Below are 23,417 nucleotides of genomic sequence, written 5' to 3'. Positions count from 1 at the left end.
CTGGGTGGTTCAGTCTGCCTTCAGCTGGGGTCATAATCCTGGGGCTTTGGGGTCGAGTCCCGCATCAGGCTCCTTGCTCAGTGAGGAGCCTGCTTCTCCCTTTCCCTCTGCTGCTCGCCCTGCTTGTGCTCTCTCTCTCTGTCGAATCAATAAATCTTAAAAATCAATAAATAAATGGTTAATTTTGTGGAATATGAATTTTACTTCAAAGGAAAAAAAATCATACACCCCCGATGAGGGACGGGAAGGTGGGGGCGGGGGCACAGTAGCGGTCTGGCCCCAGCGGGAGAATCTATGCCTTTAGAAACTCTAGTCTCAGGAAGGTGGGAGAGGGAGGCTTCCCTGGGGGCGGGGGTGGGGGGGGTGGGCAGAGCGGCAGGTGTGTGTGTGGAGGCGGGGCCGGTCTGGGGAGTCGTGGGAGGGCCTTTGCAGGAGGGGCGGGGCCTCCGGGAGGCGGGGGGGCGAACTCTGCAAGAGCTGAGCCCTCACCCGCACTGTCTCTTCCCCTTTCTTTTCCACGAAGCTGTGAAGGTTCCACACCCCCCAACTCGCAACCAACTCGCAACCCCCAACTCGTATGATCGTGAACGCCCGAGTACCTTTTATGGTCCCATCTACTCCCGTGAGTACCTGCCCTCCTAACTCCCTGGCCCAGCTGGGGTTCTGGCAGTGTCTCCCATGCCCCCCAATCCCAGCCTGGGGCTCTCCTGCCCCATCGCATGCGTCTCTCCCCTGCTCTGTGTCAGGGCCTGAGTAGGCCCCTTGAGTGACCCCCACGCAGCACCCGGCTTCCTGGCCATGGCCTCCAGCCATCCTGGGTCCCTAGTTTGCCCTTCAGCGGGGTTTCCTGGCCCCGCTGCCCATCCCAGGGGCCGAGGCCCAGGGTCTGTCCGCAGGTGTCTAACTAGCTGCAGGGGTGGGATACGGAGCCTATTCGTTCTCCGGGGTCTATCTGCCTGGGACCCCATGAGCCAGGCTGGGGGTACCCCTTGGATTCCTCTCGCCATGCACCAGGGATCTGTGGGCGTGGTCACCCACGCAATTTCTCCCTTGTCAGCCCTTGCAATCCTCGGCCCCGCTCTGCCGTGTGGAGCTGGGGCACAGCACACCCCCCCATCCTGGACTCCAGATCCATGTCCGGTTCAGCATCCGTTTCTGGCGTCATTTATTTGGGGTCACCCCCCGGGGAAGTTTAGGGTGCCTGGGACTGGGTGAGCCGGGGGAAACCACTTCTAGTATGGTAGCTTCTCAGCTCCTTAGTAAGTAGCACCCCACCGGCCAGCCTTCCTGGAGCATGTTCCTGGGACACATCACTGACTTTCCTGCCTCTCCCAGACCAGCACCCCCACGCCAGGGTGCGCTCGGCTGCCTCCAGGCCCCCGCCTGCGATGCCAGCTCGGCCTCCATCGCTGCCGCCCCTGCCACTGCTCCCGCCACTGACGCCACCCCCAAGGGACACCCAGCAGGCCCCAGGGCCCACCCGGCACCCAAGGCCTCTGCGTCTAGAGTCCCGAGCCAGCATGCAGGCCTCCGAGGAGCCCACCAATCCGTGAGCCTGGTGTCCTGCACCCCTACCTCCCCTCCTCTCCCCCTGCCCGCAGAGAGTCTGGCCTGGGGTGGGGGGGTGGGGGGTGGAGGCGCATGCGTGCACCTGGGGGAGGGGTGTCCATAAGGGACTCATTTTGACCCAGTGGCTATTTTAACTCTATGCATATAAATACACACAACACAGTCCTCATCCTGCCCTTCCTGGAGTACATAGCTTTCTAGATTGAATTTTCCATCAAGCCAATGTAATTCCTTGACCAAATTTCAATACAACAGCTAACTGGCTTTTAAAAACACTTTCCTTGGGGCGCCTGGGTGGCTCAGTGGGTTAAAGCCTCTGCCTTCGGCTCAGGTCATGATCCCAGGGTCCTGGGATCGAGCCCCACATCGGGCTCTCTGCTCCATGGGGAGCCTGCTTCCTCCTGTCTCTCTGCCTGCCTCTCTGCCTAGTTGTGATTTCTCTCTGTCAAATAAATAAAATATTTAATAAAAAAAAAATAAATAAAAAAAATAAAAACACTTTCCTTTTTATTTTGCTGAAATGGCTCTATCATAATCAGTTCCAATTACACCTACTGCCCACGGGCGTTTTCTCTCTTTACAACTTTCTTTTTCTTTTTTTAAAATTTTCTTTCTTTCTTTCTTTTAAAAAGATTTTTATTTATTTATTTGACAGAGAGAGAGAGAGAGACAGATCCCAAGTAGGCAGAGAGGCAGGCAGAGTGAGAGGGGGAAGCAGGCTCCCTGCGGAGCAGAGAGCCCGCTGCAGGGCTCCATCCCAGGACCCTGAGATCTTGACCTGAGCCGAAGGCAGAAACTTAACCCACTGAGCCATCCAGGGGCCACCCAGACACTCCCCACAGACATTTTCTTTGGGGGCTGTTATTTCTAACAAGACCAGTTTTCTCACGGGAAAAAAATTTTACTGTGTCCATCCTTTTTTTTACTTCATGTTGATTATTCCCACCAGTAATTATGGTTATGATCTGGATATTTTTAAAACCTGGTTGTTTATATTTACTTTTTTGGCCAACCCGTGAGCAACGGCCCTGGAACATTCCGGGACTGCTCTCTCCCACCGAGGGCTGAAATCCCGCACCCCGGGTTGGATGTCCTCCTGGTTCCTGCGCTAACTGTCCGTGCACTTGGTGGAACAAAGAGCAGGAGGTCATAATGTCCTGATCTGGACATTTAGCAGGCAGCTGCCACTGTGCACGCCTGCCTTGATTTCTTCCCCTTAGGCGGCTGGTTCCTCCCTCCTTCTCCCTGTCAACTTCTCTCCCTCTTCCTTTCCATTCTCGGCTCTGTCTAGTTGTGCCCTCTGTGCTTCTTGTACTTCTGACATGTCTAACACATTACACAAAGTCTAAAAAATTTCACTTTGCATGGTTTTGGGACATGGCTCCCCCCAGTCCCAACATCCACTAGAGGCCCCTGGGACCGCCAGATGGGTAAGGGAGTTGGGGGATGGTGTGAGCTGCCCAGGGACTGGCATAGGGGAGGATCCCCTGGCCTGGCAGCCATCAGAGTCTGGGAACACTGCACGCCTAGCCCCTTCCTAATGGTCTCCTGGCCCTTTCCCCAGCTCCTCATCTGTGACCACTCCCAGACCCTGACTTCTCTTTTCTTTCTCCAAGGACTGTGTCTAAATGAGGCCAAGCTTTTCCTGACCCAGGCGACTTACCAGTTCAAGATGCTTTAGCAGGCACTGTCTGGTGCAGCTCTGGACCCCGACCCTCCCCCCTCCATATCACAGATGAGTATTTTTGGCAAATTCTCCCAGAATAAAGTCTTTCACTTTTTTCACCGTGGATGAGGGTGACCCGCCTGGAGCTCTCTTTAGAGGGTGGCCTTGTCTGCCCCACATGGTGCGTAAACCTTCTGGTCCCTACTCAGGCCCCCACCCCAGGGTCAGCCTCCCAGAGCCACTAGCCAGAAACACTGTGAGTTCCCAGGAGTCCCAGGAGAGAATCAGCAGCAAACCTTCTTGCCTCTGCTACATTTTCCACCATGGCAAAGTGTGCCGAGGTGACTTCGCCCTGTGTTCTGGGAAGATAGGGGGTCTGAGGGCAGGGGTGGTGGTGTGACCTGTCCAGTTTGCTCCGGGAGGCCTCGGCTCTCTAGCCCCCCGCCAGGAGCTATCCTCCTTGCGTGCCGTACGTGAGTATGAGGGTCCCAACTTCCATCATCCCCCACAGCAGGACAGGGAGGTGTGGGCGGGTTCAGGAAAAGCATCCCATGCCGGGCTCGTCCTTGCAGTCCCCACCCTCGGGCACCCAAACACACCCAGGCTCGGTTCTCAGACCCTCCTATCCAGCCCCACTCGCCCCTCAAAGCTGCCGGGGAACAAGCCAGGTTTGGCCTGGCCCCAGATGGGAGCTGCAGGCAGAATCCTTGCTCCTCCAGATTCCAGCCCCAGAGGGTGGGGCCTACAGGAAGCTTGGAGGGAGGGGCCACCCCGACACCCAGGCAGGTGCCTCAGGGAGGTAGCCCACCCGATCCCAGCAGGGAAAGGTGTTGGGGAGCAGACAGAACCAGGATGGTGTCGGCAGAGTGGGAATTTTAGAAGGCCCTGGGTCCAGCCTCCTCCTCTGCCAGGGGGACAGGGCTCCTGGCCTGCGATGCCGCGGCAGTGCTGGGCTGGACAGGGGGAGAGGTGACCAACCGTCCCAGTCTGCCTGGCTCATGGCATCACCAGGATCCCCAGGAAACCACCCGACCAGTATGTGCAGCTGTTGTTTCCCGGGAGAGGAGAAGCGGCCTCGGAAAGCAGAGAACTCTGCCAGCAGGCTCCCGGCCTCTCAGGCTGCACCAGTGACACGGCCTCGGCCATCCTGGAACGGGTGTGAGAGGACCCGGCGCCCCCCACCCCTGAAAGAGTGGAGTCTGCCCTGAAACACATCAATTGCCCGAAGAGAAGCCGTCGCTAAGCAGCTGGAGAGACTTCCAAAGGCAGAGTTGGAAATAGCCTTTTGTCAGAAGCTCTCCTTTTGTCCAGCCCAGGCGGCCTCCCCAACACTGACCCTGGGAAGAAAGCAGACTGTCCTCAGATGAGTCCTACTATAAAAGCCCCTCAGAGGGGCACCTGGGTGGCTCAGTGGTTTGGGTCTCTGCCTTCAGCTCAGGTCATGATCTCAGGATCCGGGGATCGAGCCCCGCATCGGGCTCTCTGCTCAGTGAGGAGCCTGTTTCTCCCTCTCTCTCTGCCTGCCTCTCTGCCTACTTGTGACCTCTCTCTCTGTCGAATAAATAAAATATTTAAAAAAAAAAAAGCCCCTCAGAGACTTCCAGAGCCTTGGTGGCCCTGCCCACTGCCGGGTTAGGGGGCTGGCCTTGGGGACAGTGTGGTTTTCCACCAGCAGCCACAGGGTGTTCTCAGAGACCTGGAAAGACCCTGGGGACCCTTAGTGGCCCTGGGAGGGTCCCCTTCATCCGAGAGAGTCTTGGAGAACAAGCCCTTCTCTTTTGAGAGCGGCCTGGAGAAGGAGCCCGCCTGCCCACAGCGTTTTAGTCTCCATCCACCAGGTGCCCCCCTCTGCCCCACAGAGCCGGCCTTTTACTTGGGAAGATTTTCCTGGTGAAAAACAAGATCCTCTCCAGATTGCAACTGATTTGGATACAGGAATCAGACACACACGTCTGCGGCCAGTGGAGTGGACTGGCTGACGAGGGCCAGGCTGGCTGTGTCCCGCTAGGAGGCTCCGCTTCAGCCATGGCAGCCTTGCAGGAACCCGGGCCAGCTGTTGCAAACGTCCGAGGTGAGCCAGAAGGAAGTCTTCTCCCACAAACTCTCCTGATTTTAAAATGTTGGCAGGCCATTCAGGAACACATGGCACGTCCTGCGAGCCAAGCAGCACATCACGCCAGCCAAGAAGCACATCGGGGCACTAGGAGTTTGCAGACCCCCGAGTTAGCATTCCTAGGTGTTTTAACCGCGGGCCAGAAAGACACACCCACTGCCTGTCACCTGGGGAAGCCGGACCTTCACCCCACACGCAGCAACGTCTGCCCTTCAGAAATGAGACAGAGCTCCTAGCATCCTAGCAAGGTCATAGGTGCAAATGGCGTTTAGAGCAGAACTCTGGAAATGGTCATTTGCGCTCAAGTCTGGCAGGCAGGTAAGGGGTGACCATGCCCGGAAGAGGCTGGGCTTTGAGGTAACAAGGCCAGTTTCCCGTGTGTGCCGCTGGGACAGCTCCCAGGAGGCGCGGAGACGAAGGCCAGCTGAAGATGGCGGTGTCTGTTCCCTTCTGTTCCTGCACCAGCCCCTCTGTCTTCCAGCCAGTTTACACTTGAACATGTAAGAGACCGTTACTAACTCCTTCAGCTTCGCTTCTGAGCTTTCAGGCTTAGGGGAGTTGAGGAAGGCTCCCAGCTCTGGCTCCCCGAGTTTGTCTGGCCTGCTTTTGCAGCCTTTCCCTTGACCGTGAGATGCTCAGACCAGGGGCTCCCAGCACACCTGGCAGGGCCTCTGCATTTGCTGGTAAGTTCGGAGAGGCCCCAGCCCTGGCTCTGGCTTGGATTCCCACCTTGGTTGGGGCAATGACAAAAAATCAGATTCCTGGACCCTCTTCCAGAGCAGTTGCCTCAAGCACCCAGGGGACCCTTATGCCCTCCAAGTTTGGGGTCATGAGTCTGATGGCTCCTGGCCGCTGGGAGGCGCGTGTTCCGCGCCTGAGAGCCGAGGCCTCCCTGGGAGCTCTGAGTACAGCTTTGACATACAGTTGACATTCTCTAAATTTCACCCTTTCAAGGTATATGATTAAGTGGTTTTTATTCTGAAGTTGATCAAATAATATCCTGTGGACGTTGCAAATAATATTGTGAGGCCTTCTCCCCAGGAACTCAGATGCCGTGGGACGTGGGAGTCTATGGTCTTTTTACAGACCTCCCTGGTTTGGGGGACATTCTGCCGCGTCTGCAGATACTTCTGTCCCAACTGGGGGATGCTACGGGCATCCAGTGGCGGGGGCCAGGATGCTGGCAGTACCCACAGAGCACATGGCAGACTAACCCAGCTCCAAATGTCCACAGTGCCCAGGCTGGAAACCCAGGACTGCCACAGCTCTGAGTAGCCAGACTGTGGGCCTTTACAGTCCTCCCACTGGCCTGCCCAGGGTGGAGCCTCGCCTCCAGGAGTGCAGATTCTTGAGGGTGCACGGTCTTCTGCGTCTGACACACACAGCACCTCAGCTGCCTGCTCGCTGGGACAACCCAGGCAGACGCACCCCTACAGAGCACAGCGCCCACGGAAACATACTCGCCTCTGCGATCTCCCGATACTCCAGGGCCGTGTGGCAGTTATCTGAGCATTTCTCCCATCAGAAGGCTGTGGTGAAGATTCAGGAGGCCCAAGACACCAACCCCCTCCCTGTGTCCTGCCCCTCCATCCCTCCTCTCTGCACAAGAACCCCCCCCACCAGAGCTGTGCTCCCCTCTAGACCTCCTTTGCCGGGAAGGCCTGGGAGGCTGCTGGAAGGGTTTTCAGGGTGAGGACACGATTCCAGGACGGAAGCAACAGCTGGAGCGGGGGCCCGGCGGTCTGTCTTCTTCGGTAACAGCCAGAGAACAGAGTCGACCCCTGAGCCTGTCCAGGGTCCAGCAGGGCAGAGACAGGCTGGGGAGGCCAGATGGTGGCTCTGGGAACACCTGACACAGGAGCACGGTCCTCAGGAGGCAGGACTGCCCGTGGGGAGCGCAGAGACGGCAGTCCAGCAGACCTTCTGAAACAGAAGAAACTCGCCAACCCACGTTATCAGCTGCAGAAGCCAGGCGGGCTATCCTAAGTTAGAGGCCTGCCTGTACCAAAGGCTGGGCAGAGACCTTGGTCTCTCTCCATCGACACCCAAACCCTCACAAGGTGTGCAAGGCTGAGGCTGCCCCAGGAAGCCCCTTCCCCAGCAAGGGCAGCCAGAGGTCGGGAGGAGGGTGCTGCACAGAGCGGAGCACCGCGGCTTCTCCCTTGGGGTGAGAACAGGTGTCGGCCCCAGCCCAGCTTGGGAGCAGCCCGGGTTCCTGTCTGTATCGCTCCTAGGTTGCCAGTCTCCTTAGCGACCAAAGGTTTGAGCTGCAGGCTGGACTCTGCCCTGGGCTCGTCCTGTCCCTGCCCAAAAACCGGCTAAGCACACCTTCCCAGGGGGGAGGGCCCTGCTCTACCCGGCATGTTTGTTGCAGGCTGGGCTTGCAGAGTCCAGCCTGCAGCCAGCCCCAGGACCCCTACACACAAGCAAAGGTCCTATGTGAAACCCAAGCAGACCGGAAGGCAGTTGTTAGCCCTGGAGCTCAGGATCAGTCCAGTCGGACAGGAGGGAAGGACGGGCGGGAGGCAGGGTTTCTGGGAACACAGGCCAGAAATAACTTCACGGGAAGAGCCGTGGATGGGCAAGAAGGTTCCAGTGACATGTTGTGATGGAAAGACAGCAGCAGACGGGTGCCGTGTGGAGGCAGGCAGGACCGGGGTGCCCTCTGCTCTGGGCTCTCAGTGCCCTGCCTCTCTGCACGGAGCCAGAGGGCAGCAAAGCTCAGGATGCGAGGCAAGACCACAGAGCCTGGTGGTGGTTTGAACTCTTTCTTCTCTTTTGTTAAAAGGAAGGGAAAGGGTGTGAGGTACCCCCGGGCTCTGGGGGAGGCATGCAGGCAGCCCCAGCAGGCAGGCGCTGGGGAATGGGTGGGAAGAGTCCTGGAGTTTCCCACAATTCTTTTTTCTGCAGGGAACAGCAAGGCTGGCTGAGCAGGGGGCGGGGGAGAGGGGCAGGGCCCTGGGGAGACAGGTGGCAGACAAGGGGCTTGGGGGCTCGCTCTTAACATGCAAAGTCCAGCTGCCCCATAAACTAGGTTGCTTCTTGTAGAGCGACATACATATAAATACAGACACAGCTACACACACACATGCGGAGAAGCCTCTGCATTCCCGAGGGTGGGGATCTAGGCCTGCTGGCCCCTGAGGAGCTCCCAGGCAGGAGCCAGCCAAGTCTCCGCTGCTGTGGCGATTCTCCGCAGTCCCCTGGGGTGGGGCAGGGCGAGCGAGTCCTCTGGGGAAGGCTGCTTGTTCTCTGAAGTTCCGTCCACCAGCACCAAGACGACTCTGAACCACATCCATGCAAGGTGGGGGCCCCGTGCCTGCACTCCCATGTTTGCGCGCAGGCAACCCGTGTGCTGGCACCAGGGTCCAGTCTCTCCCCTCCAGGGCTCCGGGGAACGGGGGTGCAGACAGAGCAGGGTGAAGGGGGCCCGCGGAGACATCCTCTCCCCCGCCCCACAGGGTCCTGGCCTCCGGGAGGGGGGAGGGGCCTCCCTTATCTCTCCGCCTCCATGGCAGGGTGGGCCCTCGGTTCAGAGGCAGCCTGTTGGGGGGCCAGGGGCGGCCAGTCTGACGCCGGGGAGGGGGGTGCCGGAGTCCACAGGGGCGGCTGCTGCAGCTGGTGATGCTGTGGCCCCCCGGGAGGCGAGGCCGCAGTCGGCCAGCTCGGTGCTGCGAAGCTGCCGGTGGCGGCGTGGGGGCAGTGCGGCGGGGGGGACGTGGCCGTGGCGGCCATCGGGCTGCCACTGCCGCCCCCATGAAAGCTCTCGGAAGCCTTGAGACGGGAGAACATGGTGAGGGCGTCAGGGAAGTTGGGGGGCGTGGCGGGGGTGTTCGCAGGAGTGCACATCTGTGGGGGAGAAACAGAGGCTGGGGTGAGAACCCCTTCTTGCCAGGCCGCCTGGCCTCTCGCTGCCTCGGAGGAGGAGACCCATGCTCCGCCACGGCTGCGAGCTTCTGGGCCTTTCCCAGGCTGCCTTCTGGCTCCGGACTCCGACCGCTAGGCTTGGGGCTCAGGGAGGGAAGGCGGGGCTGAGATGGCTGGCCCAGCACACCCACCAGCGGTCCCCAGGGAGACCCCCCCACAGCAGAGAGCCACTGTGGCTTCCTAGGGGAACGAGGCCTCCCTGCCCCGACCCAGGAGCACCCCCTATCGCCACCCCTGGGGCTGCAGGGACACTTACCATCTGGTGGTGGTGGCTGTAGGGGATGTTCGTCTCCTGGAAAAAGGCGCTGAGGGCCGTCTGTGGAAAGAAGGTTTTTTCATTACCCTCAGGCCCTTGCTCCCAGAATCTATGGGCTTGGTGTGCCCCTGGGCCTGGCTACCGAGCAGGAGAGAAGGGAGTGGAAGGAGCGTGCCTGTCACCACTCAACGCCTGCCACCCCTCCCCAGCCCCCAGGAGGCACTGTAGACTCCCCGGCAGGTCTGGAGGGGGTAAAGACACAAGGCTGCCTCTAGCTGGCACACAGTGACCTTGGGAGGGGAGCAGGCAGCCCCCTCACCAGGTCTCACGGAGAAAGGCCTTTGACTGAAATTCTAGCCTGTCAGCAACTCCATGGGTGGCAACTCCCTAATCTGGGCCTTAATTTCATCTTTAATTGTTTGTTTGAAAGATTTTATTTATTTGATGGAGACACAGCAAGAGAGGGAACACAAGCAGGGGGAGTGGGAGAGGGAGGAAGCAGGCCTCCGGTGGAGCAGGGAGCCCGATGCCAGGCTCCATCCCAGGACCCTGGAATCATGACCTGAGCCAATGGCAGACGCTTAACAACTGAACCACCCAGGAGCCCCTCAATTTCCTCCTCACTGCGCCAGGGGACGGCACAGACTCCTGGATGTTAAGTCCATGATCTGACTACCCTTCTCCTTGGCTGGCCATGGGAAATTGCCACGATCTGGGCCTCAGTTTCTCCATCTGCACAAGGAAACTGGACAAGGTGGTTTCCAGATTGCCCCCCCTAGCTGCAATAACCTAAGATCCACGTTCCAGCTGAGAGAGCCAGAATTAGGAAGGACGGTCTGGGTTTTGCACTTGTTGCCCCACTCACCCAAGCCTCCCTTGGAATGTTAAGGTGCAGAGCAGGAGGGTGACAGGAGGAGGTCTGCACCCAGGCTGGTGAGCAAGGGAGAGGGAAAGGAGACAGTGTGCGGGCCTGTGCCAGACAAGCTCATCTGGAGGCCCTGGGGGACTGGCAAGAGGGGGCTCCAGGAGTCTGCTGAGGAAAATGAGGGAGCCAGCTGCTCTTGCGTAAGTGCTGGGTGAGGGAGTGTGTGAAGGGTCTGCATGGCCCTGCCAAGCCGCAGGCCCAGCCCCAGCCCCGGCCACCCTCCACCATCACCCCTTTAGGCTCCCTGCCCCCTAAACACAGCCCTGACCAATCCCTTGCCTACCGGGTGCCCCCCCCCCCCATCCCCCAGCACAGCCAGACCAAGCTGGCTTGCAGGGCCTGCCCTGGGGTTTTATTTTTTTTCACATTCAGATGAATTTTTCTGGGAATTTCCTGCTGGAGATGCCCTACCCCATTTTCTCCAAACGGTGTGGGAACAGGCTAGGGTTAAGTACCTTGTCCCGACTCCCTCCTACCTGGGAGCCCCAGGACACACCCAAACCATTCATTCCCTGCAGCAGAACCAAAAGCCCCCTGAGCTGGGATTCCAGGAAGCACCACCGCTTAAAACACCCAGGTCCCCCTCCCCCTGCAGCCACCCATCCTCATTAACACCTGAATCACAGAGCTAGGACCCAAAGAGACCGCCTTAGCCTGGGTCAACCCTCAGCCTGTGAGTCTGTTGGGGGGAGGTTACTGAGGGGTTGGGTAGCCCTCACTTTCATGCAAGGACGTAAGATTTGGGGGTTCACACCTCATTTTCACCTTACATGAACCTCCCTAGTATCCCTATCCTCCATTTTACAGATGTCAGGGAGCCACCAGCGCTACAAGTCTGCAGGCAGCTCCTGTCCCTCTTAGGGACAGAGTTTTCCCCAGACATTTCAATCCTCAAAGCCCTGTTTGTAATTCCCGTGATGGACACCAACCCATGCTGAGAGAGAGCCCAGCAGGTGCTAGGCTCTGTGCTGGGCTCAGAGTCCAGACCCACAACAGACTTCCCACTAGACACCTGCCCGCCCAGCCCCAGGCAGGGAGGGAGTGTGTCATGTGGAACTCCTGCACACTGCCCTGAATGTGGTTTTACAAGTTTTGCCACATCTAGCTCTAGAGACAAACAGGCTGATTAGGGAGCTTCCTGCAGGGTGGGGCTGCAGGCCCTAGGGGTGGTGGAGGGAGTGGCCATTCACTTCTTAGAGGTCAACTCCCACACTGGAGGTGTAGAGAAAACTGAGGCCAGAGGAGGGAAGGGACTTGCCCAGAGCAAGCAGCCTCCCATCTTGTGCTGTGAGGACCACAAAAGGGCAGCCGTCCCTCCTGAGAGCTCTGGTGGATGTGGGTGAGCAAAGTGCCCCCAGGGCTGGACAGAACACTGCTTCCCCAGGCTGTCCAAACCTTTGGGCTGCAATTCTGATCCCCATCCCACTCTCAGGAAACTGAGCCCTGGAATCCCCTGGCTCACTGTCCCCTCAGCAGGCCCAAACACCTTTCCTGGGATGGCTCCCCACCAGGAAATGAGGCTCCCAGGCCCTGGCTGGGCACAGACACCGGCTGGGCTGTGACCTTACACCTGTGAGTGGTGGAGCTCCAGGACTCTGGCCTCTTTCCTAGATACCACTCTGGGTTATTTCTGTGGCAGTTGAGTTAGGCAAAGCCAGGTGGCCTCTTGGCAGCACAAGCTGCGGGCACTAGCGCCCTATGGGTCAGGGAGGCCTGGTGGGTGGGGTCCTGACTGGGGCAGCCCCACCTCCTGCCCAGCTGACTGAAAGCTACTGAGCCATGTAAACCACGCCGTGCACTGTGCAGGTAGTCCCTTGCCAGCATGGAGGCGGCCACCCGGGCACGCCTCTGGGGCGGGGTGCACGGATGCACACCCGTAGCTGTACTCTGGGGCTCCAACACAGTACCGGTACACTCGTGTGCGTACACGCGTGGGCACCATCTGCAAAGACGGCGACGTGTGTGTACACGGAACACATAGAGCCCGCACCCGCGCGCCGGGTGGGCTGCGTGTTTACACACACGCCAACATGCCCGCACGTAGCGTGGCGCGTGCGTAAATACAAATGCACATGTACGTGAACACAAGCGGCACCGAACTACCCACCGGGCACGCAGACCCTCAGACCCACTCGCGCGGGGCGGCTCTGCCGGCTGGCCCCGGGACTGCCTGTCCCACCCCGCGGCTCCCGAGGTGGGGGCGGCGCGCGATCCCCGCCCGGGGCGTCCTCCTTCCGGCCTCCTACCGACTGTCCGTCCGGGCCGCGGCGCCGCCCCGCCCTGGCCGTTACCCGAACAAAAGAGGGGGGTCCCCGCATCCCGACAGCCTGGGGACGCGGGGGGGGGGGCGGGGATTCGGGGCGCCGGCGGGGGCGGGCCGCCCCCCCCGCGCGGGCGGCGTTTCCGGGGGCCGCGTAGACGCGGCCGCGCCGCTCGGCCGGACCCGCAAGGCGCGTGTGCGCGCTAGGGCCCGGCCGCCGGGGCGCGCGGCCACCCGGACACCGGGCCGATTGCGCGGCCCCGACCCGGCCCAGACGGAGCGCGCATCGGCACGTGTCCACACCGGCCCGCACACGCGCGGTTGAGGGGACGGCCCCGGCCCCGGCCCCAGACCCCGACCCCGACCCCGACCCCGACCCCGGCCCCGGCCCCGGCCCCGGCCCCGGCCCCGGCCGCGCACCTCGAACTGCCAGTGGGCCGCCTGCAGCAGCTGCTTCGCCTGGTCGGCCGCGCAGCCCGCCGTCAGCACGAACTGGTTAATCATGACCTGGTGCTTGAGCTCGTCCATGTTCACGGACATGGCGCCGCCGCCGCGCTGCCCGCTGCCTCCCGCCGCCGCGCTCCTCCGCCTCACGCGTCCACCATTAGCGAGCCGGCTCCGGCTAATACAAATATTTACTGTGCGGCTCTGACTCACCGAGCCTCGCCTGGCTCGGGGCCGCGGGGGCATGCTGGGAGATGTAGTCCCGCGCCGCGGCCGGCCGGGGGGCGCAGGGAGGTGTGTCCGGACGCTGGCCCCGCTGGGTGCGGAAGCGGGAGGGCGCGTCCGCGGACCCTCTGGCTTCTCGGCCCGGTGTGCCTGGCATCCCTCTGTTGAATGGGCGCACACTTGCAAAGGGGGGACCTAGACATTTTGACACAAATCGTAGGCACTGGGACGCACAGCCCCAAATGCCTGGTACACAGTAGGCGCCAATAAATACTCCTTCACTGAATGAATGAATGTGCCTTCTAGGGCTCTGCAGAAAGCCACCGCCTCCAGGAAGCCTTCCGGTCTCCCCAGCGCCCCGAGCACAAGCTCACATCGCCCACTCGTGATGTGGGTCCCTTCCCAGTCTGGCGCTTGGCCAGGCACACAGTAGACCCGAGGAACGTTTGGGATGGGATTGCGCCGAACAAGCCGGCAAGGCGGGCAGGCTCTGGTGCCTCGGGGTGCCCTCCCCGCGGGGCTCCCACTTTCCCACGCAAAATCTCGTGCGTTCTGCCGGAAATCTCGGCTTCTAGATGCGGGCGCCAGGACCTGGCGGAGCCAGTTCCGGGGCTGCCCCGAACTCCTATTCCCAGAATGCCCCGGTTTATTTGCATCGTTCTGTCCCGAATGACGTCAAGTGAGTGAGGCCACGCCATGGCCAATGGGCGGCCGCAGAGTGTTAGGACCTGGCCATATAAGGTAAACAAAGCTGGCCGGCCAATGGGGCTGCAGCGGGGGCGGGCGCTGGGTCGGGGACGGCGGGGGCGCGTCACGTGGCGGGCGGGGGCGGGACTGGGAGCACGGGATGGGGGGAGTTGCGGGCTGTGTTTACAGCTCCGCACGCGCGGCTTCCGGGTGACGTCGCGGGTTGGGCGTGCGGGGACAGGGCGGGCTCGGAACAGAATCCCGGCCGGGGAGGCGGGGAGCGGTCTGGCGCGGTCACCCCCGCTCTGAGTGACCTTGGCCGGGTTCCTCGTGCTCCCTGGGCTCCAGTTTCATCCGTTGGGCAACCGTTCTTTGGGCCCTTTCTCTTGCCCTGCCCTGACCCGGCCCGGGTTACTGGGGAGAGCACACCCGAGAAGCGTCGTCTGGGGCGGGAAAGCGGCGGCGGGGGTGGGGGGGCGGTTTGGGATCGTGTGTCAAAAATCCCTAGGACAGATGTAGACTTGGGGAAATGTAGAAGTATGGAAAGTGCTCTCTAGAAAGTGACACAGGCCCTAGAGGCTTGGGCTAAAGGTCATTGGGAGGTTTTCCTATATTTCTTCTGTTGTTGGCTTTAGGCTAAGTGTGAGGTCCTAATGGCGGCGGAGGGGCCCGGTCCAGATCAGATGTTTTGGATGTGTCTGTTTCTAGTGGAGTGCCCCGCCCCCTTCAGCTCCCCTCATTAGAGGAAATGCCCTGGGTGGAGGGAACTATGCCACACTGGAGGGGTGGGGAGAAGCCCCACTTGGGTCTTTTTTAACCCTGCCAGAGGTTCTGGCTTTGGTGAGTGGGAGGAGGATAATGGGAGACTGTCTGACAGGGCCTGACGGATCTCAGGATTGTGGGGCTGGGGCATGTCTCTTCTGCCACACAGGATCACTCAGGCTCCACCATTTTTTGCAAACCCTGATAATGCCAGGAGATTTCTGGTCTTGTTAAGCATGGGCCCGCTCCTTAACAAAGCATCATGAACTTGAATTAATGTGGGTAAAGCGCCCAACACGAAGAATGTGGCTCTGAAAGTGGTCATTGCTGTCCCTGTTACACAGGGACAGCATCAGGGCATGCTGGAAGGGAAGCGGGTTCTGGAGCCAGACCTGGGTATGAGTCAACTCTGCTGCTTACTGACTGATATTGGATAAGCGACTGCAGCCCTGAGCTTTGTTTCATTTGTAGAACCTGAGCTAGGAGTGTGGAGCAATCCCAGGACTGCCGAGGGGATTAATTCCCGTGCAGTGCTTAGCAGGGGCCTGGCACTCAGCGTACCTACCATTTTTAGTACTCACCTCTTTGCTTGCATCCAGACCACTCCAGGGAGCCCAAGCCCCATTTGACTGATGAAGAAACAGGCTGGAATCCACACCCCCTTATGTTCTTGCCAGCGTTCGGAGTCATTGGAGACCAGATACCCAGGATTTGAAATACAAATAAGAGCAAATGGGGTGGAGGGGGGCAAACTCTAGGTAAGCCAGTCCCAAGTTCCAAGCAGGGGAAACACTATGTGCAAAGGCCCTGAGACTTCAAGGGGCTGAGTCTGATCCAGGGGCTCAAAGGCAGTGTGGTTAAATTCAAATGGGGGAGTATAGGAACAAAAGAGCGAGGCAGTGGCAAGACCGCACGTCCCTCAGCCAGCCAGCACTGGGTCTTTTGAAATAGACACTAGGCACAGTTAATGGGTGTGGGGGTGAGACTATGAGGGTGTATTTCTGGCCAGTGAGAGGGGGCACTGCCCTGGCAGGACCTACTAGGGGATTTTCTGGCTCAAGGAAACAGGAAGTACCTTCCCCCTTCCCCCTAACCTTATCCAGCAACACTCAGTACCTGTCCGGGCTTGTTCAGCTCCGGAGGAGCACTTTCAAGCCAGTAGGCTGACTGGGGTGGGGCAGTTGAGGCTGGTAAGAGCAAAGGTTACTCCTCTGGCCCCGGTGGCACCCCTAGCCTGCTTGTTTTCCCAGAGGCAGCATTAAAGGAAAAAACAATCTTGTTTTTATCCAGGATCAGCCTGACTAGAGAGTGGACTTTGGATTTCTTAGCAAGCTCAGATGGGGCCCGGCAGCTGGGACCAGAAGATACGGGCAGGGGGACAAAAAGTTATTTCTAATAGTGCCCACATCTCACCTGAAGTTCTAGGAAGTTGGGGGCCCTGCTAAAGTCTCCCCAGCATGCTCTGTCCTCCTCCTTTTCATCTCCATTCCCCCCCACTTTTAAAAAAGATTTTATTAAGTTATCTCCACACCCAATGTGGGGCTCAGCCGCACAATTCTGTGATCAGAGTCTTATGCTCCACGGAGGCAGCCAGGTGCCTCTCCACCTCCATTCCTTCAAATACTCCACAGATCATTGGGTGCCTGATTCTGGGAGCCCAAAAATGAATAAGCAAGGATCCTGCCTGCTCAGGAGGCTCAGGAAGAAGCCTGAACTCAGGGGACTCTGCCCGGGTTCCCATTTAACTGAGCCTAGGGTCTGTTTCAAAAGACCCAGTGCTGGCTGGCTGAGGGACGTGCGGTCTTGCCACTGCCTCGCTCTTTTGTTCCTATACTCCCCCATTTGAATTTAACCACACTGCCTTTGAGCCCCTGGATCAGACTCAGCCCCTTGAAGTCTCAGGGCCTTTGCACATAGTGTTTCCCCTGCTTGGAACTTGGGACTGGCTTACCTAGAGTTTGCCCCCCTCCACCCCATTTGCTCTTATTTGTATTTCAAATCCTGGCTTAAATGTCACCTCTTCAGAGAAGCCTTCCCTGACACCCCTATCAATAATAAATCTCCCCTCTTATTTCATTGCACCTCTATCCTCCTGTAGCACCCATCACATTTTATATTTATGCACCCGTTAACCTTTTAAGTGTCTCTCCTCACTAATCTGTGTGCTCCCCATCTAGGGTTCTTCCATTTGAAACCAGTTGCCTGGCTCGTAGCCTGGCTCATTGCCTGTTACATAGTAGCTGCATGATCAATATTTGTTGAATAAATAAATGAATCAGCACAGATGTTGACAGTAGAACTAATAACAAATCAGAACGGGCCTGTCTCCCAGCCCGGCATGGATAAGGACAGAAGAGCAAGTCCAAAGCTCTACTAAGAGGAATGTTTAATCAAACATCCAGCCCATGGAAACGACTGCCCTGGCCCAGGAAGGCATGCTCTAGGGTTGTTTTTCTTTCTTTCTTTTTTTTTTTTTCAAAGACTTTATTTAGTTGACAGACAGCAACTACAAGCAGGCAGAGAGGCAGGCTCTCTGCTCAGCAGGGCTTGATCCTAGGACCCCGGGATCATGGCCCGAGCCGAAGGCAGAGGCTTTAACCTACTGAGCGGCCCAGGTGCCCCTAGGGTTGTTTTTAAATAACATCAGGGTCTATCCTACTTTCCTTGCCTCCCCCAAGCAGGGAGGCCAGTAATTTGAATTCAGTGTTGGTATATGTACATGTGTATACACATAACTGTTATGTGATTTAATAAAGATAAGGGAAGAGAGATCACACAGGGAGGGGGGTGTCTTCAGGCCCACCTGGTGGCAAGAGACACGAAAGCTAGCACATTGGAGTGTTTCTGTTTTGGGGTGGCAGGGGAGTATGGCAGGGGTATGGATTGGTACAAGTTTCAGCTTTATTACCGTTTATCTCTTGTGAGCCTAAGTGGGGTACTTCACCTCTTCCAGCTTCACTTTCCCTTTTTTTTTTTTTTGTGAATTTGGAATGAAAATAAAAGCTACATCAAAAAATTAGATTGTCTCAACATGATGTCTGGCACATAGTAGGTGCTCAGTAAATGGGGATCTTGATTATGAAGTAGAGATTTAATCAGGCTCTTCCAAGACCTGGACTCTACTCATAAGCACATAAATCTTTCACCTCTTTTATTAATTTTGGCTTCCCAGGTTCCCTGGCAATTGAAGGTTGTATACTGGACTCTGGCCTCCAGAGAGGTGCAGGACTCATTTTAATGTGTAATGTGGTGCATTTATCATTCGAGACCCTTCGCCACCTGCTGCCCTCCCCAGCTGCTTTCCTGCTACAGCAGGCTTGCCTTGGGAAACCATTACCTTCTCAACCAAAGAGCAGGTGAAAATAATCTCCACTGGGTCTGTTTACAGAATTTCACGTGAATCAAAAGCCAGGAAAGTACATTGCAACCTGCAGGCCTCTAATCCTAACCAATTTTTTAAACTTGCCTTCAGCATCTCCTATGCAGCCGTCCCTTCTTTGTGCCTCAGTTTCTCTATACGGAAAATGGGGAGAGGTCTGTGGGGCTGTATAATTATGTCTTCAAAGTAATGTTCTGGATGTAGAACTAAAGAGAAGCCTTGAGTTCTGGAAAAGGCCAAAAGAAGCGCTTAGCTTCTTCTGTGAACCCCAGCTCCCGGTCGGCTTGGGTTCCCTCCCAGCTATTGCCAGGTGGCAGGTAAAGGTGTGCCCTCTTCTGGACGGGGCAGGAGATCAACCCTGGGAAGTGGGGAGAACCACGGTGGCTCAGGGAGCTATTTCAGAGAGGGAGTAAATGGAAGGCGCTGGGTTCCTATAAGAATCTATATGTGAACAGATTATTAGGAGACTAAAGAGTAAGGATGTTAATGCCATGCTTGGAATGCAGAGGGAAAGTCAGTTTGCGGTGTGAGTGATGGTTCCTCCCTCTGGATTCAGGTCCATTTGGTTTGTCCTGGAGTCCCGGTCAGCATCTTCACGGGGCCGCAGCGAAGGGCATCCTGGGACATGTAGTTCTTTGGCGGGCTTCCTGCGGTGCAAACCGTCGCCCTCGGTAGCGAGGGGACTCCATTTCCCGAGGTGCCTCGTGCCCGGGGCGGGGGGGCGCGGAGGGCCGCTGTGGCGTCGCGGCCCCGGCCGAGCTGGGGGTTGGGGCTTGGAGGCCGAGGTACCCGCGGCGGTGGGCGAGTGTCCGTGTGGCCTTGTCCGGGCTATGTCCGCGTGAGGACGTCGCTGACGCCCGCGTCCAGGCCCCGGCCCGGCTCGCCGCGCACCATGGGCTCCATTCTGAGCCGCCGCATCGCGGGCGTGGAGGACATCGACATCCAGGCGAACTCGGCCTATCGCTACCCGCCGAAGTCTGGTGAGCGGCCGGCGCGGCCTCGGGCGCGCGGCTGGGCGAGGCCTGGGGCGGAACGCGGAGTGGGCAGACGTGCGGTGGGTTCTGCAGGGACCGCGGCCCTCTCTGCGCCTCACCGCCCGGGGCTCCGCGCGACCTCCACTCAGACCGTGGGTGGGGCCCCGGGCTGCCGCGTCCCGGCCCCTCCGGCGGGGTGACCTTGGGTCAGTCGCTTCGCCCCTGTGCGCCTCAGCTCCCTGGTCTGCACACAGGGGAGACTGAGTGGGAAACCCCTAGGGCGGGGGTGAGGTTCGTGGTGCGACGCTGGCGAGGGGTTAGCACGGTGCCCGGCGCTTCGCTGGTGCTTACAAAGTGGTCATTGTCAAAGGGATTGACATCACGCCATCGCCAGTTTTGGCTTTCTTTGGTGGCTTAGTGTGACGACCCGGCCGGTGGTTCTGAGCACTCGCCACGCCATCTGGACAGAAGCTTCGCTCTCTTGTGACCACCTGGTGCCTGTGAATATGGTGGGTGGGTAGGGGGAGTGGCACTCGGCCCAAGGAGATTATGATCTATGGGGGAGAGGCTGCGAGTCCTTGTTGGAGAACTGGAGACTGGTTGGAGAGGACCTGCCTGGTTCTCTGGCCTTTTTTTTTTTTTCTTTGGTGGCAGGGAGACCTGAGACACCAGCCAGGAAGTTACTTGCCCAAGGTCTCAGAGATCTGGTTGGAAGCGTCTCTGGGAGCAGAACCACAAATTGGACGCCCAGTCGACTCGTTCCCACTCTTCTTTGCTGCCTGTAAAGAGTGTGGCCTGACCCAGAACTTTAGCTTGGGTTCCTCCCTTTCCATCTTCTCATGGGGGTCATTTGCCGTGGAAAGAAAAGAGGGAAAAGGACAGAGAATTTGGACATGAGGGAGATTTTGAGGTTGGGTCTCCTGATCCTGGCTTCTGAAGAATCTGTTCTGATCTGGGGGTCTCCTAGACCTCCCAGTTGGCCTTGGGACACCCACCAGGCCAGGTTTCCTTCAAGTGTGGTCCAGGACTACCCACTGCCACTAGTGGGGAAGCTTGTTCAACGTGCATTTCACAGGCCCTACCTCGGACCTGCTGGGGCCTAGGAACTGGCATTGAAACCCTTTCTCAAGTGAGTCTGATGTCCACTAAAATTTGAGAACTGCTCTGCCCTGATTTTGGAAGCCCAACAGGGGGTGTGTCTGGGAAAATAGAGGGGTGGAGATAACACAGTTTTTGGAACACTCAGAAGTGGGTAGAAGGCCTTGTTGCCTACTTGTGTCCCAGGCAGAAGTGCGGGGCAGCTCAGCCGGGTATGGGGGTCCCCTGGAAGCCGGTGGGCTGACATCCCCACATCTGATTGAAGCGGTTGTTTGAATTCCTCTTCCATCTCTGATGTTCTTGTTAGGCTGAGTGACGTTCGGCAAGCTGCTCTGCGCTCTGGGTCACAGTTTCCTTATCTGTACAGTGGGTCGTTGCTTGTACACTGGTCCGAATAGTGCACCCTAAGTCCTCATAAAATACTAATTGCTATAATGGCCTAAAAAGAATATTAGGTGGCCAGTGCAGGCCGTAATAGCACTTAGCTGTGGCACGGCAGAGGTATCGAAGTTTAATGTGGCATTTCCTATAGAACCTGGGACTAGGACACACTTGGCTTGAGTGTTTGGAGAAATCACAAATACAAGGCCTTTATAATAACACAAATACAAGACCTTTATAATATAATATAATACCACACAGATTCTGTGTGGTAGACCTTGCTAATCTTTCCGGACACTCTTTGACACGAAGTCTGGACTTGGTTTCAGAATCCATTAACAAACACCCCGGTCAGCCACAACTAATTGATTGGGTCTGGCACCCAAGGTGAATGTCGTAGGTAGGCTACCTTAGAGCACCACAGCAGTGCTGTCCTGGACCTGTCCAGTCCAGAAGCTGTCCTCTCGGCTTCCTTGTGCCTCGGGCCACCTTGCTCAGGGAGGTTCGGTCCGAGAAATGACCTCAGCAGTACTTTCATACGTTTCCCCAAGGGTGGACTGGGGAGCCCAGGGGGGTTCAGATGATTTTTAGGGGATGGCCCATGGAGCCTTCAGGCACCTGATGAGAAGGTTATCTTTTCAGGTCTCTGTTAATTTTGTTGATAATTTCAAACAGAGAAAAATGATTGGGTGCTAATTTTTAAAAACACATCTGTAATTTTGTCCAGTCCCTTCCAGCTTTTTTGAGATAAAATTGACATAATGTGCAAGTTGAAGGTGTACACATTGGTGATTTGATATCATCAACCACAACACAGGGTGAGTTAATACCCTCATCTCTTCGCCTTTTTTTTTTTTTGTGGTTAGAACTTTTATTTTTTTATTTTTTATTTTTTAAAGATTTTATTTATTTATTTGACAGAGAGAAATCACAAGTAGGCAGAGAGGCAGGCAGAGAGAGAGGGAAGCAGACTCGCTGCCGAGCAGAGAGCCCGATGTGGGACTCGATCCCAGGACCCCGAGATCATGACCTGAGCCGAAGGCAGCGGCTTAACCCACTGAGCCACCCAGGCGCCCCAGTGGTTAGAACTTTTAAGATTTCCTGTCCAGTTTTCTTTTGCTTGTGGAACTTTCAGCATGTACTGCAAAGGTATCTAGTTCAAATTTAATAGCATTTGCTTTGTTTTCATTGTATTTATTTTTTCGTTTTAGTTTTTAAGTGGCTTTATTGAGATATAAATTGTGTGCCATACAGCGCATTCATTGTAAGCATATGATTTGTTGACTTTCAATAAACATACAGAATTGTCCAGCGGTCACCACAGTCAGGTTTTAGACATTTCCAGTACCGTCCAAAGTTTCCTGGTGCTTCTTTGCAGTCAGTCTGTGCCCCCCCCCCCCTCCGCCCCGGTCCCCATCCCATTACTCTGATCTGCTTTCTGTCTTTAAGTTGTGCCCTCTCTGGACACTTCACATAAAAGGAATCATACAACAGGTAGTCTCTTTTGCATCTGGCTTTTTGCACTTGAAACGATGTCTTTGACGTTCATCCCTGTTGTAACAGGTGTCTTTTTTTTTTTTTTTTAAGAAACATATTTCTTTTTTAATTTTTTTATATTTTATTCATTTATTTGACAGAGAGAAAGAGATCACAAGTAGGCAGAGAGGCAGGCAGAGAGAGAGGAAGAAACAGGCTCCCCACTGAGCAGAGAGCCCGATGCGGGGCTCGATCCCAGGACCCTGAGATCATGACCTGAGCCGAAGGCAGAGGCTTAATCCACTGAGCCACTCAGGCGCCCCGTAACAGGTGTCTTGTAACTTATTGTACAGATATCATACATTTTTAAAAGATTTTATTTATTTATTTGACAGAGATCACAAGTAGGCAGAGAGGCAGGCAGAGAGAGAGGGGGAAGCAGGCTTCCTGCTGAGCAGAGAGCCCGATGTGGGACTCGATCCCAGGACCTTGGGATCACGACCTGAGCCGAAGGCAGAGGCCTTAACCCACTGAGCCACCCAGGCGCCCCAGATATCATACATTTTATTTGCCAGTTAACAGTTGGGTTGTTTCCACTTTTTTTTTTTTTTAAGATTTTATTTATTAACTTGAGAGAGAGACAGTGAGAGAGAGCATGAGAAGAGAGAAGGTCAGAGGGAGAAGCAGACTCCTTGTGGAGCTGGGAGCCGCATGTGGGACTCAATCCTGGGATTCCGGGATCCTGACCTGAGCCAAAGGCAGTTGCTTAACCAATTGAGCCACCCAGGTGCCCTTGTTTCCACTTTTTGGCTATAATGAATAATGCTGCTATGAACACAGAACGTTTGTGTGGCCCTTTTCAATTCTTTTTAGTATACACCTAGGAGAGGAATTGCTGGGTGTTAGGGCGACTCTATGTTTGACCTTTTGATGAACTGCCAGACTTTGCCCAGCTGTTTCATCTTACAGTCCCATCAGCAATGTGTGAGGATTCCAGTGCTCCACATCCTTGCTAACACTTATTATTGTCTACTTTCTTTCTTTCTTTTTTTTTTTATAGGTTCTACGCCCAACGTGGGGCTTGAACTCAAGGTCCTGAGATTAGGAGCCCTGTGCTCTACTTACCAAGTCGGCCAGGCACCGCTGTTGTCTACCTTTTTCACTATCCTTGTGGGTGTGAAGTGGTATCCCATTGTGGTTTTGATTTGCATTTCCCTGATGACTGATGATGTGGAACATCTTTTCAAGTGTGCTTCTCAGCCATTTGTATTCTCT

The 23,417-nt window shown here is 56.6% G+C and overlaps 3 protein-coding genes across 10 annotated transcripts in view; 2 read left to right on the top strand and 1 right to left on the bottom strand.

Annotated features, from left to right (window-relative positions):
* C21H16orf96 (chromosome 21 C16orf96 homolog) overlaps positions 1–3,322 on the top strand; it is a 44,904-nt gene extending 41,582 nt beyond the window's left edge. Inside the window, exons 16-18 of the mRNA XM_045994287.1 lie at positions 524–622; positions 1,336–1,549; positions 3,186–3,322. Of these exons, the coding sequence (XP_045850243.1) occupies positions 524–622; positions 1,336–1,549; positions 3,186–3,201 (329 nt within the window). The 3' untranslated portion in view covers positions 3,202–3,322. The remainder of the gene's footprint in view (positions 1–523; positions 623–1,335; positions 1,550–3,185) is intronic.
* A 4,778-nt stretch (positions 3,323–8,100) lies between these two features.
* On the bottom strand, positions 8,101–13,347 carry UBALD1 (UBA like domain containing 1). The gene is made up of 3 exons (XM_045994196.1): positions 13,137–13,347; positions 9,532–9,591; positions 8,101–9,197 (listed from the first exon to the last, which is right to left on the bottom strand). Exons 1-3 carry the CDS (start codon positions 13,254–13,256, stop codon positions 8,844–8,846), a joined length of 534 nt encoding a protein of 177 aa, XP_045850152.1. The 5' UTR covers positions 13,257–13,347; the 3' UTR covers positions 8,101–8,843.
* Positions 13,348–18,941: 5,594 nt separating this feature from the next.
* The window catches only part of MGRN1 (mahogunin ring finger 1), a 57,321-nt gene continuing 52,845 nt past the window's right edge, over positions 18,942–23,417 (top strand). For all 8 annotated transcript variants that reach the window (XM_045993007.1, XM_045993011.1, XM_045993006.1 and 5 more), the window contains exon 1: positions 18,942–19,193. In XM_045993007.1, coding sequence (XP_045848963.1) covers positions 19,106–19,193 — 88 coding nt within the window. In that variant the 5' untranslated portion in view covers positions 18,942–19,105. The remainder of the gene's footprint in view (positions 19,194–23,417) is intronic.

This window comes from Meles meles, chromosome 21 (assembly GCF_922984935.1).
Source record: "Meles meles chromosome 21, mMelMel3.1 paternal haplotype, whole genome shotgun sequence".
In the NCBI taxonomy this organism is placed as follows: domain Eukaryota; kingdom Metazoa; phylum Chordata; class Mammalia; order Carnivora; family Mustelidae; genus Meles; species Meles meles.
This window is presented reverse-complemented; position numbering and strand designations above follow the sequence as displayed.